We start from the raw sequence: 19,243 nt of genomic DNA, 5'->3' as shown, positions 1-19,243 counted from the left end.
CCCTCAATCTCTCACACCTATTGCCCATCTTGCACTCTTCTCTCTTTTCTCTCTTCTCTCTCTTATTTTCTGTCCGTCGTTTCATATGTTTATTTTTTCTCTTTCTCTTACACTCCCCCCTCTCTTCTTTCTCTTTTTCTTTCCCCTCACTTCTTTCAATCTCTCTCTTCCTTTGTTAACCCTCTCCCACTCCCCCAAATGTCACTCTTTCTTTATTACCTCTCTCTCTTTCTCTCTCTCTCTCACTCTTTTTCACCCTCTTTCTCCAAATCTTCCACTCCCCTTCTCCCCCACACCCTTACTCTCCTTCCCCCTCTCTCATCCTCTTTCTAATTCCCTCTGTCAATCTTCACCACACTCCATCTTCTCTCTTCTATTTTTTTTATATTCGCCCCCAGGTTATACGCCGTCATCATACTGTTAAGATAGTAACTCTAACACAGGATGCTAAGATTTGTAGATGTATAACTGTCTTTTGTAAACAGGCCATGTTACAGTTTAACATAGTACTTTAAAACCTAACCCGAATATCTTTGATTGACACTACAAAACCATGCCCATGAAGGCAACATTATGCCACAAATGAAGGATACTACTGGGACTACTACGTGTGGTCATGACGGATACTACTGGGACTACTACGTGTGGTCATGACGGATACTACTGGCACTACTACGTGTGTTCATGACGGATACTACTGGCACCACTACGTGTGTTCATGACGGATACTACTGGGACTACTACGTGTGTTCATGACGGATACTACTGGCACCACTACGTGTGGTCATGACGGATACTACTGGGACTACTACGTGTGTTCATGACGGATACTACTGGCACCACTACGTGTGGTCATGACGGATACTACTGGCACCACTACGTGTGTTCATGACGGATACTACTGGGACTACTACGTGTGTTCATGACGGATACTACTGGCACCACTACGTGTGGTCATGACGGATACTACTGGGACTACTACGTGTGTTCATGACGGATACTACTGGGACTACTACGTGTGTTCATGACGGATACTACTGGGACTACTACGTGTGTTCATGACGGATACTACTGGGACTACTACGTGTGGTCATGACGGATACTACTGGCACTACTACGTGTGTTCATGACGGATACTACTGGCACCACTGCGTGTGGTCATGACGGATACTACTGGCACTACTACGTGTGTTCATGACGGATACTACTGGCACTACTACGTGTGTTCATGACGGATACTACTGGCACCACTACGTGTGGTCATGACGGATACTACTGGGACTACTACGTGTGGTCATGCCTGGTACTACTGGCACCACTACGTGTGGTCATGAAGGATACTACTGGGACTACTATGTGTGGTCATGACGGATACTACTGGGACTACTACGTGTAGTCATGACGGATACTACTGGGACTACTACGTGTAGTCATGACGGATACTACTGGGACTACTACGTGTGGTCATGACGTATAGTACTGGGACTACTACGTGTGGTCATGACGTATACTACTGGGACTACTACGTGTGGTCATGACGGATACTACTGGCACTACTACGTGTGGTCATGACGGATACTACTGGGACTACTACGTGTAGTCATGACGGATACTACTGGGACTACTACGTGTGGTCATGACGTATACTACTGGGACTACTACGTGTGGTCATGACGGATACTACTGGGACTACTACGTGTAGTCATGACGGATACTACTGGGACTACTACGTGTAGTCATGACGGATACCACTGGGACTACTACGTGTGGTCATGACGTATACTACTGGGACTACTACGTGTGGTCATGACGGATACTACTGGGACTACTACGTGTGGTCATGACGGATACTACTGGCACTACTACGTGTGGTCATGACGAATACTACTGGCACTACTACGTGTGGTCAAGAAGGATACTACTGGCACTACTACGTGTGTTCATGACGGATAAGACTGGCACTACTATGTGTGGTCATGACGGATACTACTGGCACCACTACGTGTGGTCATGAAGGATACTACTGGGACTACTACGTGTAGTCATGACGGATACTACTGGGACTACTACGTGTAGTCAAGACGGATATTACTGGGACTACTACGTGTGGTCATGACGTATACTACTGGCACTACTACGTGTGGTCATGACGGATACTACTGGCACTACTACGTGTGGTCATGACGGGTACTACTAGCACTACTACGTGTGGTCATGACGGATACTACTGGCACTACTACGTGTGGTCATGACCGGTACTACTGGGACTACTACGTGTGGTCATGCATGGTACTACTGGCACCACTACGTGTGGTCATGAAGGATACTACTGGGACTACTATGTGTGGTCATGACGGATACTACTGGGACTACTACGTGTAGTCATGACGGATACTACTGGGACTACTACGTGTAGTCATGACGGATACTACTGGGACTACTACGTGTGGTCATGACGTATAGTACTGGGACTACTACGTGTGGTCATGACGTATACTACTGGGACTACTACGTGTGGTCATGACGGATACTACTGGCACTACTACGTGTGGTCATGACGGATACTACTGGGACTACTACGTGTAGTCATGACGGATACTACTGGGACTACTACGTGTGGTCATGACGTATACTACTGGGACTACTACGTGTGGTCATGACGGATACTACTGGGACTACTACGTGTAGTCATGACGGATACTACTGGGACTACTACGTGTAGTCATGACGGATACTACTGGGACTACTACGTGTGGTCATGACGTATACTACTGGGACTACTACGTGTGGTCATGACGGATACTACTGGGACTACTACGTGTGGTCATGACGGATACTACTGGCACTACTACGTGTGGTCATGACGAATACTACTGGCACTACTACGTGTGGTCAAGAAGGATACTACTGGCACTACTACGTGTGTTCATGACGGATAAGACTGGCACTACTATGTGTGGTCATGACGGATACTACTGGCACCACTACGTGTGGTCATGAAGGATACTACTGGGACTACTACGTGTAGTCATGACGGATACTACTGGGACTACTACGTGTAGTCAAGACGGATATTACTGGGACTACTACGTGTGGTCATGACGTATACTACTGGCACTACTACGTGTGGTCATGACGGATACTACTGGCACTACTACGTGTGGTCATGACGGGTACTACTAGCACTACTACGTGTGGTCATGACGGATACTACTGGCACTACTACGTGTGGTCATGACGGATACTACTGACACTACTACTTGTGGTCATGACGGATACTACTGACACTACTACTTGTGGTCATGACGGATACTACTGACACTACTACGTGTGGTCATGACGTATACTACTAGCACTACTACGTGTGGTCATGACGGATACTACTGACACTACTACTTGTGGTCATGACGGATACTACTGACACTACTACGTGTGGTCATGACGGATACTACTGGGACTACTACGTGTGGTCATGCCTGGTACTACTGGGACTAGAACTTGTGGTCACAGCATAAGCCACATCGACCACATCCTAGTAAATCATATGTCATTTCTATCAGTGTCTCTCAATTAAATGTGGGCGTCCCCTTCTCCCTCCTATTAAAAAAAAATCTTCTTTAGAAACTCATCACCGGGTCGAACAAAAAAAAAATAGTGTTGTGTTCATTCTTCTTAACATTAATATCACAACATAACGAAATGTTCATTCAATAATATCACAGTGGTAAAGCGCTTCACTTCCGAACCGAGAGGTCCCGGGTCCGAATTCTGGTGAAAACTGGAATTTTTAATCTCGGGGCTCTTTGTGGCGCCTAGCTTTAATAGGTACCTGACAATAGTTGGGGAAAAGTAAAGGCGGTTGGTCGTTGCGCTAGCCATAAAACACTCTCGTTAACCGTGGGCCACATAACACTCTTGTTTACCGTGGGCCACATAACACTCTGGTTAACCGTGGGCCACAGAAACAGATGACCTTTACATCATCTGCCCCATTGATCGCAAGGCCTGAGAGGGGAACTTGGCGTTACTTTACTAATATTACAGAGCTCCACTCTCGGACACGTATTTGGTATTTCTGTGATGAGATTTATTGTTGAGTCTGAAATAAAGGTGGTGGAGAGGGAATTGGTTCGGAGGCGACTACACCAAGAGACGGCTACTTAATGATTTAGCATCCCTCTGGGAGAGACTCCACACATACACCGGTATCAATATTTTATTTTTCATGGGAGTCAACCTAAGGTTAAATTGAGGTATTGTTTGAGAGTTGTGGTTCTTGCTTTATGTAAGACACTCGGCTGTATGATTGATTGGGGTTTTACTTGTCTTGTTTGTTAGGTGTTTTAATTCCTATCTTTCTTGCTTATTTCACATGTAAACGAAGAAGTCATAGATCAAGACATTCCTGACTGATTTAGACATGTTCCATGCTCTATTAGAAAGAGTTATATAATAGATAATTGCAAGCCAAAAAAAAAAACATAATTGATAGTAAAATGATTGAAGACTGAGATGTTATATGACTTCATCATTTGAAATACAATATAATGATCTCCATTTGTCAAACGAACAATAACAAAATGACACTATTGCAAATATAAATGAAAATCGTAAGTGTGTTTGCGCCAATCTAAAAGTTTTGCAGACTGCCATGACGTGCATATTTAATCTTGTTTTTAAAAAAGTTGATATGTATGTGCATAAAATTTGCATATTTAGTTTACGAAAACTAATGTGTTAGCAAACAGAGCACCAGACATCGTCGGTACCTGATACACCTTTGAATACATTTTGAACATTGCATTCTTTAAAAACATTCTGACACACATCAATAGATATGTGCATGTTGTTGTATATGAACTATCTCCCCTAAAAGAAGAAGACTGTCAATTAAGTGTTTTAAAAATGGTGTATGTTTAAGGCCCATGTGAGAACATTGCTTACACATTAACTCTTTCTCTCTGTAATTATTTTCCTTGTTCCGATAGAATTATTCATTTTGCTCATTTTGTATTTCACTATCCTGTTATAATTAAACTTCAAAAACGTTTTCGTTTGATATTAGAAAATGTTATATTTGGTATCGAATTATAGGGAAATGCGTGCTCTTTTTTACACAACACTTTGTAACGTTTATTAATCCAAAAAATCAATTTAGTTTAATTGTTTAATTAATCGTAGTTAGCAGTGTCAATTAGGAGAGAAAGAGTTAATTTAAAAAAACAACAACAACGGTTTTGTTTCAGAAGACAGAACAAAATTTTAAGCATATTGTTCAAACACAGTGACGAAATCGGATTATGGGGTTTAAACACGACCTAAACACCACAGGCACATGAACACCACAAATAACTATAGCTGCTTTTCCCCTACGGCATAAGGGGACCTCTGATACCATCAGGCCTATGTAAGGATAGACTTAGTGTGTGCTAGTAAAGAGCTTGAGAGATAGAAAGGGGACATAAACACGGAGAGAACTAAGGCAAGAGTTGCCTTATAGACAAACAATCAATGATAGATACATTGAGATATATTTCAAGATTGTATAATAGGGGGTTAGATTTAAGGTAATGTTATGTACAGTTTGGGTCAGCGGCGTAGCTAGGAATTTGTCATCATTTGGGGGGCCCGGGGGTTTGACCTCTTTTTGGGCCCCTGCATTTTGAGTAATATTTAATATTTAATGTAAAAAAAACACACTCTTTTTGGGGGCCCCAACTAAAGTGGCCAGGGGGTGATTTTTTAAAATTCTTCCCCGCCCTCCTCCACCCTAGATACGCCTCTGGTTATGGTAGATTTAAAAAAGTAAGTATAAAGGATTTGAAAGGGGGAAGGGTTAATACTTCACTAGGTATTTTACTTTAAAACAAATGGACTAACAGCTAGACCAACACACATACCTACATACTATGATTATACAATTTTACCTGTAAAAAGCACAACACTATTCAATGTGAGACACTTTTATAGTCAATTACGCAATTCCATCGTGTCATATAATAGCTGATAACAAAACAAGAATTTCTCCTGACACCAGTTTTATTGTTCTTCTTGCCAGGAAACTGTTATATCCAGTACACAATTTAACACGTGACCGGCCTATAAATCCTTCTAATTAGATCGAGACCCAAGTCTACATCTATAAAGACTAGACTAGATATACTGAACACTAGAATAAACAATGAGAATACAAGACTAAATAGTTGACTAATTCATACAAGTTCACGCCTTATTGAGATGAAATAGAAAAACAAAAACAATATATCCGACTGCTCGATTCAAAATCATTTAGCAAAATAAAACCTACACAAATGTCATGAAAAGATAAGTTACTGGTGGGGCGTAGTCCCGGCACCACACCTGATCCCCCCTGACACAACAAAGATTGATCAAGTGGAAGAGGAGAGGGAGGGAGGGCGTTTAGAGGAGAAGACAATGTGACACACGATGAGGATCTGAAATAGGCGACCGCCGCTCGTCGCGCGAGGCTAGAAGCGACATCCAGCGAAAATATGGGGGGGGGGGGGGGAAAGAGGGGGAGGGGGGGGGGATAAGGGAGGTAATGAAGGCTTGAAGTCAGCAAACAAATACCTGTGTGGATTATCGAACTTATTTAGAAGTGTGCAGTTTTTATAGATAACGAGCCTTTTAACTGTGGATATACAAGAGGCTGCCTTTGCGAATTGCATTTATTATCATGCTAAGAGCTTTGATCGTAATTTGTAGCAAAGAAAAGCAAAGTTCCCATTTCATACCTTGCGATCTAAGGGGCAGTTGATGTAAAGGTCACCTGTTTCTGTGGCCTACGGTTAACAAGAGTGTCGTGTGGCCAGCGAAACGACCAACCATCTTTACTTTTCCCCAACTAATGTCAGGTACCCATTAGAGGTGGGTGGATTCAGAGGCGCCCTAAAATCCAGAAATTCAAACTTCCAGTAATCACCAGGATTTGAACCCGGAACCCGCGGTTCGGAAGCTTAACGCTTTACCACTTAGCCACCTCGCCTCTCGTAATTGGTAGAGTTTATATTTTTTTTTTAATTTAAATTGTGTGGTGAAATGTCTATCAATAGGAAGGGGTAAAAAAGTTAAGGATTGTCTTTGTAATGAAAAAGGACCAAAAAATGTCAAAGCAACTAGGGTACTTTAACTATTATAGACAGAAGCGGAAGAGAGATTAAACATATAAATAACTTTTTTTGTGTGTGCGGGAGGTCTGGCTGGGAAAGTGGTTAATGAAATAATACTAGAAGTCACGCGCCAAAAGGCATAAGTGCGTATTTTTGTCGGGGTGGACGTTATAAAGCGGGTCAAGTCAAAAGTCTATGTCGGAGAAATTACGATGTGCAGGGTGAAAAAAAAAATGTAACAAAACATGTGGGCTCCAGAAGAGAGAGAGAGAAGGAAAGAGAAAGAGAGTGGGTTATTTCAGCTAATTGTAACAGATACACTAAATCATGGGCTGAACAGTATATTAAGGAGATGTTAAAATGTCGTTCATTTATTGAAATTTCAAAAAAAAAAAGAAAAAGAGGAGATGAACCGGCCATAATAAATAATGTAAAGCCTGGGAACAGATCAAACGGACGTAGTCAGAGATTAGCGCCTAAAGGCAGCACGGAAAACCTTCTCCCAAATACCCTTCCCTCCTCACCCCCCCCCCAAATGAGATTGAACCAAAGTGCTCTGAGCATGCTATAAACATAAAAATAGCGCTATAGAAAAACTATTATTATTATTATTATTATATGTTAGAAACGAACGGGTATTCATTCTCTGGCGCAGCCAGGGTCGAGTTTCGTTAAAGAGAAAACAAAATTCATCGTAGTCCCTTTATCAGTTTTCACAGAGTTTTAGACTCTACACATTTTTTTCCACATCTCGTACAAACACAAACAAACACGAGCCCTTTACTCAAGAAAACATTCAAAAACCAGAACAGGCACAAAAAAGAGAAGTGAGATTCATAACAAAAGAATATGCACATTTGACAACCAATGAATTAGCAGAGTTTAAGTCATTTGATTAACATTCATAGCTAGACTGACCTAGGGACACGCGTAGGACGTAATCATCTTTTTTTTTTTAAAAGTAGCGTCCGTGTTCGATAATATAAGAGTGTGTATGAGATAATATAAGAGTCTGTGATTGATAATATTAGATTCTGTGTTCGACAATATAAGAGTATGTGTTTGATAATGTAAGAGTCTGTGTTTTTGATAATATAAGAGTCTGTTTTTGATAATGTAAGAGTCTGTGTTTTTGATAATGTAAGAGTCTGTGTTTGATAATATAAGAGTCTGTGATTTTGATAATATAAGAGTCTGTGTTTGATAATGTAAGAGTCTGTGATTTTGATAATATAAGAGTCTGTGTTTGATAATATAAGAGTATGTGTTTGATAATGTAAGAGTCTGTGTTTTTGATAATATAAGAGTCTGTTTTTGATAATGTAAGAGTCTGTGTTTTTGATAATGTAAGAGTCTGTGTTTGATAATATAAGAGTCTGTGATTTTGATAATATAAGAGTCTGTGTTTGATAATGTAAGAGTCTGTGATTTTGATAATATAAGAGTCTGTGTTTGATAATGTAAGAGTCTGTGTTTGATAATATAAGTCTGTGTTTGATAATAATAATAATAATAATAATAATATAATCTTTTATTGTCCGTACGGAGATTTGTCTTACAATTTGTGCATTACACCAAACAAAAAACATTATAACTATAAGAAACCAAAGTGTACATTCACACCAGACTCACTCATAATTTACATGCGAAAAGTTTATACCAGATTGTTTCTATTCATACTTTTATGTTTAGGTCTTAACTTATATAGTTTAATTTTACAAATGATCTGGTTAATAACATGTTTTAAATCACTACAATTTTAATTCTACAGTTATTTTTGTGTGGGAAATTGTGTATCGGAAAATGTCGGGTAGCCTACTAGAAATAAGCTAGTTCTAAAAACAAAATACACAGATCTTGAGTAAAAAACTCGTCAAAGTACTGTAAATGTGTAGTTTTACGCGCTTGTTTCAGGTCGCGGGTTTGATCCCAACTCACCGTATTTTTGTGAAGATTTTTTTCGCTATCAGGTAGGCCTACACCTAAATTCACAGCCCAATAATGTCAGTGTAATATAAAAGGAGAACTGAAAAAGATATACAAGGAAAAGGGTACTTAGGCCCTTTTTTTTAGTTTAGATCCAAGAAACGAAACGCGTCCTAACTGTTTAATTTGTATCGTATTGGTTATAATATGTCCTCAGATATGAAGAATTATATTACTTTTTTAGGGAACTAAAATTATGCGTACGGAATATGGAAATTGTTATTGAAAGATAATTTATTAACATTTTATTGAAATATAATATCATCTTAAGTCGATTTCTTATATATATTTTAATTGCATTTTAAAAATAGAATAAAAGGATAGTTTTAATACCCAAATTTATTTAATATTATGCACATATACAATACATATTTTCTTTCAATACAGACTATACATATCATTATGGCCAGCTTTTGCTACCATTAGATGCAGTACAAAATGTAATTTACAAGTTATCTCCCTTACTTTGTCATTTGGCTACAAGTTTTGATTAGAGCATAGATGCCAAATGCGTTGACGCTGAAATACTCAGTCACATATAAATATATATTTTTATATATATATGACTATGTATTTATATATATTTACATTAAGAATAGAAGTACACTCGTGCATTATTAAAATGACACATATTTTAAGACAACAGTAGCTGACAAAAAAGGTAGACATAGAAATTAATAGACATTCAACTAGTAAATGATACAAATAGTGTAGGACAGTGTTTCCCAAATTATGTTCTGTTAGGCCTGAATAGGTTTTCCACGTCGAGGCGGCATTAGGCAGTGCGCGGGGCCCTGGGCGAATGTCATAAACATACTACATAAAAAAAACACATAAAACATGCTATCTTACATAAGTACTTACATAAGTACTGTACTATTGACCTTTTAACTACATAAACTCGAAGTGTTCTCCACCTTAACTTCTGGATCTGATTTGTCCATAACACGCTTTGTAAAAGACATCTGTTCTTTGTGGCTAGCATCAATCTGTTACGAATCTCACTATCCAGGCTCTCTGCAAACTGCACCATACACCACCAACTTAAAGAACTTGACAACTCAGGGCTCCAAAGTAACGTAACACTTTAATGGTTGAATAAATCTGAGCCAATACTGTACAATTGGCAGCACGTAACACAAGACTGTACAAATATCTCTTCGATAACACCGTTCCGCCGTATCAACTCTTGCACTGGCCTCTCCGTCTCGTTCCGGGCTTGCACTGGGTTCAACTGTTCAGGACTGACTTCACACACTAGGCTCGTTGTGTTGGACTCGATCGCAGACCAAGATCAAGACGCCAGTCGTCTCAACTGTACTTGACAGTACTCCGCACTGAACCGTCGTAATGCTCCGTACAGAACCACACCGTTGAACTGTGCTGTAGTCGACCGTGTTCTGAGCCCTGTCGTAGACCTTCTGTCGTGAACCTCCTTTCTGAACCTTTTATCGACCGTCTTGACTGCGACACCTCCGCTCTTATATAGGGTCCCTACTGGCCTTCTCGAACCGGACAGAACGCCCCTCGGCGTTTCTAGGTGGTCAGATGACTATAACTCTCGTGACGCTCCTGAGCTCTGTTCACGTCGGCGATCCTTCCCGAACTGTCCTGTTGACACTCGACTCGGCTGACAGTCGTAACTCGTCACGGTTGACCGCTCGTCTAGCGCTGGCCTGGGGCGATTTGCGTCGGCTGACTACACTCACACCACTACCCTCATCTGTGCCACCACCAGGTTTATAACAAAACGGATGACGGGAAAATATGCCATCAGGTCTTTAAGCTCTTTTTGAATCGTATATCCAGTCTACGATGATCGCTTTTTTCGGGGGTCGAATTTATAAAACATCTCAACTAAGAGCTGCCACCTATAAAGGGAACTAATTCAGCTTATAACACCACTTCAGTCAAGTACAATTTCTTTCCCTTGTTAGTGATACCAAACAAAATAATTAATTACCAATAGTTAATGAACTAATTTGTTGTTGTTTTTTTAATTGATTCTTGTTTTGTTAGTTAAAAAGAAATAATTGTGCAAAATTTCAGCTTGATCAAACGTTTTACCCTACAGACAGACACAGTGAGTTGATGTAAGCTTTGTAAAAGAAAAACAAACAAAATAAATGGACAACAAATTTGTGTTTAAATCTCACACATGCTGTTGTCAGAGGCTTCACTAAGGGGAGTGCAAGAAGTGCGGGTCACACCTTGTGACACCATGAGCTATCCTGGTGACACCGACCTTAGTGACGCCACTGGCCGCTGATCGACCTACACGAAAATGTCGTGCAGAAACTCAACATTTTTTTAAAAGTATTACTTTAGATTTCCCAAACTTATGTCAGGTATCTAATAGTCTTCGTGAAGATTCATACGCTTAACAACGCGGGAGGTCTTTCTGTATTTTAAGCTCACATTTTCTTCTTTGGGTGGTAAAAATTTGGAAGTTTGGTCGAAAACAAAATGAAACCATTTATTTCCAGTTAAAATTTTGCACGTAACAAAATTGATAGAGTGTCATGCTTATAACATCCTAGTAAAAAAAAGTAAAGTTCCCCTTTCAGACCTTGCGATCTGTAGGGCAGATGATGTTAAGGTCATCTGTTTCTTTGACCAATGGTTAAGGAGCAGGGTGTCATGCGGCCAGCACAGCGCCCTACCGCTTTTACTTTCCCAAACTAAAGTCAGATACACATTAGAGTTGGGTGGACTCAGGGGAGCCCTAAAAATCCAGATATTCAAAAATCCCTGTCTTCACCGATATTTGAACCTAGGAGCCCAGGTTCGGAAGCTAAGCGCTTAACCATTCAGCCAACGCGCCACCTCCCTCTTCTACAGAGTAAAATATTTCATTTACATTCTTGACTATTTCCAAACACAAGCCGTATAATTAGAGCACGGGGACCCTTCGAGAGAGTGGGGGAGGGCAATGCAGACGTCTTATCAATAATCTCATAACGCCTTTGATGGGTTCTATGACCTGATTGGTTCTTCCATGGCACGTGGCTATTGTAGGTAAGAGACTAGATAGCTCAATTATCCCATATTAACGTATGAATGCATATTTAATGATTTAAAAAAAAAATAATCAGAAGAGGAAACAAAAAGGGAGATAATAATATTTCCCATTTACATTTTACTGGTTACCTCCCTTTCGATGTTTTTTTTTTTTTTTTTTTTCCTCTTTGAGTTTATCTAGGGCAGGTACAAAGTTAGAATGTGTCTGTCAGTCTATTTCTAATTTAGTTTATCTTGCAGATATTGCAATTTATTTGTCAGGTGATCCAGTCTTGCTCGGTTTAATAATTTATTATAGATTCATGAGAAATGATATTTTCCCGAGACTATTTTAGCTATAATTCTGTAATGACGTAGTGGGCGATTGGGCATCGACTACCAACCCGAGATGTTCATGTAGTGTTAGATGATCTTAAAGTTTGATCCTAAAACATCATTTACCCAATAGACCGCAAGGTCTGAAAAGAGAACATTGCTTTTTTTAAAATATACTTATTCATGTGAACCTCCAAGAACATTATATATTCTAGAAAAACCGACTTAACCTTTGTGTTAGGGATTCGGATGATGTTCTGTGGAGACAGTGCTTTGGAGCGCTAGACAGTCTGGTCAGTTTGGCCTGACCGCTTCGTTGCATATTAGGGAGGAGTAGAGAATGCAGACGTGAACCCTATTTTATTTTATTTTAAAAATTGTTAAAATTATTTAACTCAGGAGAAAATGATCCCAAAATCTGAAAATTGATAGCATGATATTAAAGCTGTTCACATTATTGTAAGCAGATGATAACAACACTTCTAGCTAGCTCCTCCCCCCCCCTTTCTCAAAGAATCACAGCTAAATCTAAATATTGATAAAAGCTGCTGTATAGGAAACAAAATCCTCAAACGCCATGTACTGACTGCCATTCAATGGTCAATGTAAATATACAGAGTGTAGACATGTGGTCAGTTCAATCTTCTTCTCCAAGTGAATGTTTGCAGCTTTTGATTCACTTTTGCCAATTTTATTTTTATAAATTCAATGTTTGTGTTTCAATATTGAAAGTAGGAATGATAAGGTAGTGGGTTTTGCCTTGCTTTCGAAACGAGGTTTCGGCATTCTATAAATAGATCTAGAAACGTTTAGCGGGAAGACCTAGTTAAAGACTGGGAATCTCCGATTGACTCTAAAATAGAAGTCATAAGTAAAGTCCAGTTACTGAGAGAAATAGATATGGTTGAACGCGCATATATTGAATCATACTGAGGTGTTGGGGAAATCCCCTATTACATGGCTACTTGATCTACCTCCACGTAGCCCAACTGTGACGTCACCTGTCCTTTATAAAAGACACAACGCTTAGGTTTATAAACAAATCTACGACAACCAGAAACAGATGTAACCAGTTTAGAGTTTTATCAGACACAATGCCAACACACTGGACAGAGCATTACTATGAGGACGAGGACGGAAACAAATGCCTGGATCTACATCATTACTCTGAGAGTGGGGCCATGAAAAAAGTCAAATCTTTCCTTTATCACATGAAAAGAGGTGAGTTGGCAGCTCTAGAGTTTACGCTGTACAGTGTACCCAGTGATAACATTACATCTTAGATACGCTCAACTTTCATTAGTTGTTGTTTTTTTCAAGCTTTATATCAACTCAGTCCTTCTGTCTGCCTGGGGAAAATATTTTACAAGTTATTTCTCCCACTTCCCATTCTCGGATCAAGTTGAAACTTTACATAATTATTCTTTGTTGATGACAACAAATAATCAATATAAAAAAAAACAGCAATTTATCAGTTGGTTAATAAATTAATAAATTAATTCTTAGAGCAACACGACTTATTGGGAGCAGCCTATAATATGTGCGCCAATATTTGATTTCTTTGGTAGAGTACTTCAGGAGTGATAAGAGTCGTGCACACAGGTTCGTTGACATCATCACAGGGGTGGGCAAACACAGTTGGAGGCATTACTCCGTCATCAAAGAGGACGTGGAGGACTTCTTGGACAGAAAAGATTACAGGTAAGGTAGAAACATCTAAACTATATGCTTAGGGCCAGATTTAAGTTTTTGGAGGCCCCGGGGCAGGAAAGCTTTAATAAAAACCCACTTAATAATAATAATATTTATATCTAAAAAACAAAAAACACGCCATATTTTATAACAAAGAAATATATTTTTTAAAAAAATTTAATCTCTTTTTCTGTCTTTTAAGAAAAAATGTTTAATATTCATTTATTTTAGTAAAAAAATTCATTGTTAATTTCATGTTTGGGAGTTTAAAGCCCAGGCCCCTGGGCGACCCTGGGTTGACTCACTACCGTGAATTCGGAGCTGAATTTATAGGCCTATAAAAAACAGAGGGCTCTTCTTAACCAAGAAAACGCATTGTCTTTAAAAATTCAGAAAAACAAATCATTTAAAAACCGCTCCTTCTCTGATGGAATTCCCGGACCAGTAGCCCCGACTGCACTCCCCTAAATCCGGCCCCTCTATATGATCTATACTGGTGAAAAATGAATCAATTTCTTTTTTTGAACTGTGTAAACAAAGGGTAGATTACTCAATTTGGTGTTCTGGAATGATTATCTTCCAATAGTATCACTTATGCTGTATCGTATTTCCATTATTTGGTTTGATTTATTTTTATATTGTTTTAATTTAATATAATTACACTGGCCTATATTATGTGTCTATTTAAGTTTAATTATTTATTTCAGTTATGAGTGGGATCATGGCGGTGGCCGAGTGACAATCGATTTTTATTATTCGACCTGATGTAGTATCGTCTGCTGAGTCTTTCAAAATCAACCCGAATTCTTTATTGGAAAACCTGGATGTGAAGTCACAGTTCAATTCAGCCACTTTTTTTTTCTTTGATTGCAAATTTGATATTATTTTATGTTGAATTTTATTTTAGAAATTGCATATATAATTTATTTATTTTAAACATGTAAATATGTATTCATACATTAACATACATTTTATCTATGTTAGTGTTGTGTGAATCCGTGAATGTGATTTTATGTGATACACTTAATTTTATGATGCTCTAATACATAAAATTTTTATAAAAGCCTTTTTTTTGTTGTTGTTGTTTTTTTTTGTAATACCTGTGGGCATATTCTGCAACGTTTTAGTATCAAATATTGCTACTCAACAAAGCCAAAGAATTTTTTTTTTCTTTTTGTACTCATCATCGAACTCCATTTGAGCGAGGGCTTGAGAGGCTCAAATCCTCTCTTGCAAAAGTCCTGGACAGAAACCCTGCTGATATGCGTAGTGCATAAATGTTGCCATACAGGTCAAGAATTTTTTCAGCAAGTCTGGGGCAGTCAAAAAGAATATGAGGCACTGTTTCCTGTTCTTCCCGAGGGCACCGCAACTCGAAATTTGGCTTGATCCATTTTTTTATAACTCTGCCCTAAACCGAAGTTTATTAGAGAAAGCCTTAGGAGATTGCGAGATGCCCCCTATTGATTAGGAAATTCTTCTGGCACCTTCATCCTACCCTTCTAATGTGGAGGACACCCGCCCCGCTAACTGCTAGGGCCTCCTTTGCGTTTATGGTGCGCACCAGAGCACTATTTAGCACGCAACATGGTGGGACTGATTGCTGACTTTACTTCTGCTTACGTATTGCAGGAATTGGCAGCCAAAGACGGATAGTCATAATTCTTTATAGGCAATTTCATGTGGTTTTGAACCCTTGTCATTTTTTTTACAAAGCTCTTAACAACTCTGTCTCTCTGTCTGGTAAAAAGTGTGTCCACTCTATTTCTCCCCCAACCATTCTCGGATCAAGTTTAAACTTCTCACAATTATTCATTGATATAGACAAGACATAAATCAATAATACCAATTAGACAATTAAGTAACGGCAATTTATTAGGCCTATTTTTTTAATAGCGAAAAGGGAAACTAATACTTCAGTATTCACATATATGGCTAAATTTGTTGGGTTTTGTGACCTAGTATTTTGATTAGGTCATAAGACCAGTGACCTCTGCTGTACTGGCAAGTTAGTCCAGTGGTACTCTGTGGTCCCAAATTATATTATCTAGGCTATTAACTATAACCTCTAGATATACATCATTACTAAGAAAGACTAGTAATAATACTAAGATTTCAGTTGCAACAAAAAACAAAAAGTTTATTTAGAAACAAAAGGAAATAGATCATGTAAAATAAAAACGGAAATAAAAGCTATCAAAAGAAACTGAAATAATGAAACAAATCAAAATAGTAGGACAGGTTCAGTTCAAAATAATCAAAGAACCAGCATCACAGAGGCACAATAGTGTCTTATCTCAAAAACCAAAACGATGGTTTACAATAATATAATACATGTCATGACAATTAAATGACATCATCCATAAGACAACCTACAGTCTCGTATTAAAACAAAAGATGTCTTTTACAAACAAAATATATAGGGTAAGATAAGAGAGTAAGTAGACATATACTCATACTATTTACATAAACCAACTCATTACTAACAAATAAATAAAGTCTACTTAGCTCATTATCGAAACACTCTTCCCATAACAGTGGCACACTCCTCTTGAGTAATACAGTTAGGGCACAACAACACAACTATTAGTTAAACATTATGGAGACTTAGTTCAAACTACACTGGTCAGCTCAAGGACGCAAGAGAGAGTGGCAATTGTAAACAGTTAACAGGGACTTAAATCATGTACTAAAGGAGACTAACTCTAATTTTTTTTAAAAGTAGCTACCCTTATTGTCCCTCTTGTCACAGGTTTAGTCCCCTTAAATAATTGTGAACGCTATTTCTCCCTCCCGCATTCTCCGATCAAGTTGATACTTTCAACAAGTTGATACTTTCAACAAGTTGATACCTTCAACAAGTAGATCTATTTCTTGTACCCAACAAAACATTTTTTTATTTTTTGCTTCTTGTTTTTTGACGTTTAGTTTCTTACCGCAGATTTACTACGTTATATCTTATTCTCTTTTACCTTCTGAATATAACTAATAGGACATTTTTTTATGCTCAGCGCGCTAAGGTCCAAGCTCTTTTAAAAACTAGTTGAGGTAGGGATTAGCTGGGAGAAGGCTTCAGTGCTGCCTATAGGCGCTCAGCTAACAAAAAAAAACTGCTACAGTTAGAATTCGAACTCAAGCTACCGCATTAGATGGCCATGCCTCTCAGCCACACATCCCATTGTTTTTATAACCTTGCTGCGAGCTGTTCATTTCACTGGAGGAAGGAAAAATTATGTTTAAGATAGTCTTATCTTATTTCTATTAAAGACTTCCATAATATAAACTATACAATGTCAAGGACGCTAATTAAGCGTCGCCATTTTCAGTCAAAAACTAATTGAATAATAATTGAATAATACCAACACTTCAGTCAAGTACTATTTATTTCCCTTATTTGAGACAACAAACGCAATATCTTATTACCAATAGTTAATATACTAATTGGCTAATTTTATAATTGATGCTATTGTATTGTCAGGTAAAGAAATAATGGGCAAATTTTCAGCTTGATGCAAGATTGGGTGTCGGAGAAATTACGTGGACAAACTTTTTACCAGACAAACAGACAGACAGAGAGGAACGAAGAAAAACGGTCGACACATCAGTTCATAATCAACGGTCCAACAGACTAAGGCAGTGTTTCCTAAACTGTGTTCCGCGAAAACCTGAGTGTCCCGCGAGGCCAGAAATGGTGTTCGACGAACTATTGAACAAATTAACTAGTAGGCCGCCACGTGAATTTATCTCTCTAAAAAAAATATGCGGAGTGTTTCACTAAATACTCAGAATGTGTGAAGTATCCCGTTCAGGAAAAACGTTTGAGAACCACTGGACTAAGGGATAGGTGAAGGTGAAGAAGACGTGAGAAGTGCAGAAACTAGAGTTCACAGAAGCGTAACGTATTGTCTTACTGGAGCAGAGCCTATATTCTAAGTAAAATTTAATCTTTAGTTAACATCTCTAGGCAGTCTCACAACCCTTTGTTCCTTCCTGGTCTGTCCCGAGACATTTTTGTTTTCATCTCATGGTTCTTTCGTACCCTCTCTGACATCCTTAAGGTGTAATAAGGATGTCAAGACACGAACAGTTTATTGTCGTTTCTTTATAAATAACTTATTACAATACCTCTATTCAAGTCACAACTTCGTTGAGCCTAGAACCTGGACACGGATCTAAAGCACGGCTCTAAAGATTTTCCTAGCAATTTAGCAGTTGAAGTACATCGCTGAGAAAAGAATGACTAGCGCGTTGGCCACGCTGGTTAAACTCTAGTTTGACTGTTTTTGGATTATTATAAAGTGCAGTAAATGTATGCAGTTGCTTGACCTGGATTTTTTCTCGGAGAAAGGAGGGGGGGATGTGTTGGGGTAAAAATGTTCCACTGTTGTTAAATCTAACATTCATGAGTTATTAAGAGAAAAACAATCGCTGTAGAAGTTGTGTAAAGGAGGAATTGTATTTTTTTTTATTAACAAAAAAAGTGTTTTAAATGTTTTTGTTGTTTATTATCTATGATAGGCTTGATAGCTAAGTTTAATGCTGGATACATATAGAGTGCACGTTTTTTTTTTTTTTGCTGGAAATGGTAATGGATATAAGCATTCTTTTACCTATATGAGTCTCAAAAAGCCTCTTAAAACTAGTCTAACTTTTAATCCTAAGTTGTGACTCAGGTATTGGGTCCGGCGGAAGTGTTTTAGAATAACAGGAGAATTGGCAAAGGCAAATACTGGTCAACTTCGGACAGACGGGGCTCAATAGCCTTGCCTGTCTACCCGCCTAGGAGAAGGATTCAATACAAAACCTAAGCAGTGTTGCGGCTCTACCCAAACATGATAAATGCTTTGGAAGTCCCTGGCGACGCCTCTGATCTTAATCTGTATCGGATACCTGTCGTTCCTTTGTATACATAAGCAGCGTGGAAATTAGGGAGCTGCTATTTGGGTGACGCCCAGCTTTTCATGTCACTTCCAAAATATGATGTCTTTCCACGTCTGAAAGAGGCCAACATCTTCAGTTAAGTCTGAAACATAGTTCACGCTTACAAGACATACATTCTATTTCATTTGATTTCTAGTCTGAAAATTTAAAAAATTGAA

The 19,243-nt window shown here is 38.6% G+C and overlaps 2 protein-coding genes across 5 annotated transcripts in view; one reads left to right on the top strand and one right to left on the bottom strand.

The window, feature by feature from the left end:
• LOC106053705 (glutaredoxin domain-containing cysteine-rich protein CG31559-like) overlaps positions 1-6,399 on the bottom strand; it is a 49,624-nt gene extending 43,225 nt beyond the window's left edge. Inside the window, exon 1 of one of the 4 annotated variants that reach the window (XM_056039211.1) lies at positions 5,928-6,399. Coding sequence is in view for 2 of the 4 variants with exons in the window: in XM_056039210.1 (XP_055895185.1) it covers positions 6,308-6,318 (11 nt within the window). In the remaining 2 variants the exon portion in view is untranslated. The remainder of the gene's footprint in view (positions 1-5,927) is intronic. The other 3 variants (XM_056039210.1, XM_056039212.1, XM_056039213.1) reach the window with 3 other exon arrangements.
• A 7,050-nt stretch (positions 6,400-13,449) lies between these two features.
• On the top strand, positions 13,450-15,210 carry LOC106073538 (uncharacterized). Its single transcript, XM_013234133.2, has 3 exons — positions 13,450-13,673; positions 14,021-14,153; positions 14,852-15,210. The coding sequence occupies exons 1-3, from the start codon at positions 13,547-13,549 to the stop codon at positions 14,907-14,909; spliced, it is 318 nt and encodes a 105-aa protein (XP_013089587.1). The 5' UTR covers positions 13,450-13,546; the 3' UTR covers positions 14,910-15,210.
• The last annotated feature ends 4,033 nt before the right edge of the window (positions 15,211-19,243 follow it).

Source organism: Biomphalaria glabrata, chromosome 8, assembly GCF_947242115.1.
Source record: "Biomphalaria glabrata chromosome 8, xgBioGlab47.1, whole genome shotgun sequence".
Lineage (NCBI taxonomy): Eukaryota > Metazoa > Mollusca > Gastropoda > Planorbidae > Biomphalaria > Biomphalaria glabrata.
This window is presented reverse-complemented; position numbering and strand designations above follow the sequence as displayed.

What these genes read in the sequence shown, in the direction of transcription:
- LOC106073538 (XM_013234133.2), top strand. Translation starts at nt 13,547, where the DNA reads ATGCCAACACACTGGACAGAGCATTACTATGAGGACGAGGACGGAAAC. An exon ending in CCTTTATCACATGAAAAGAG is followed by an intron (nt 13,674 to 14,020) that starts GTGAGTTGGCAG and finishes TTTCTTTGGTAG; the next exon opens with AGTACTTCAGGAGTGATAAG. An exon ending in TTGGACAGAAAAGATTACAG is followed by an intron (nt 14,154 to 14,851) that starts GTAAGGTAGAAA and finishes TATTTATTTCAG; the next exon opens with TTATGAGTGGGATCATGGCG.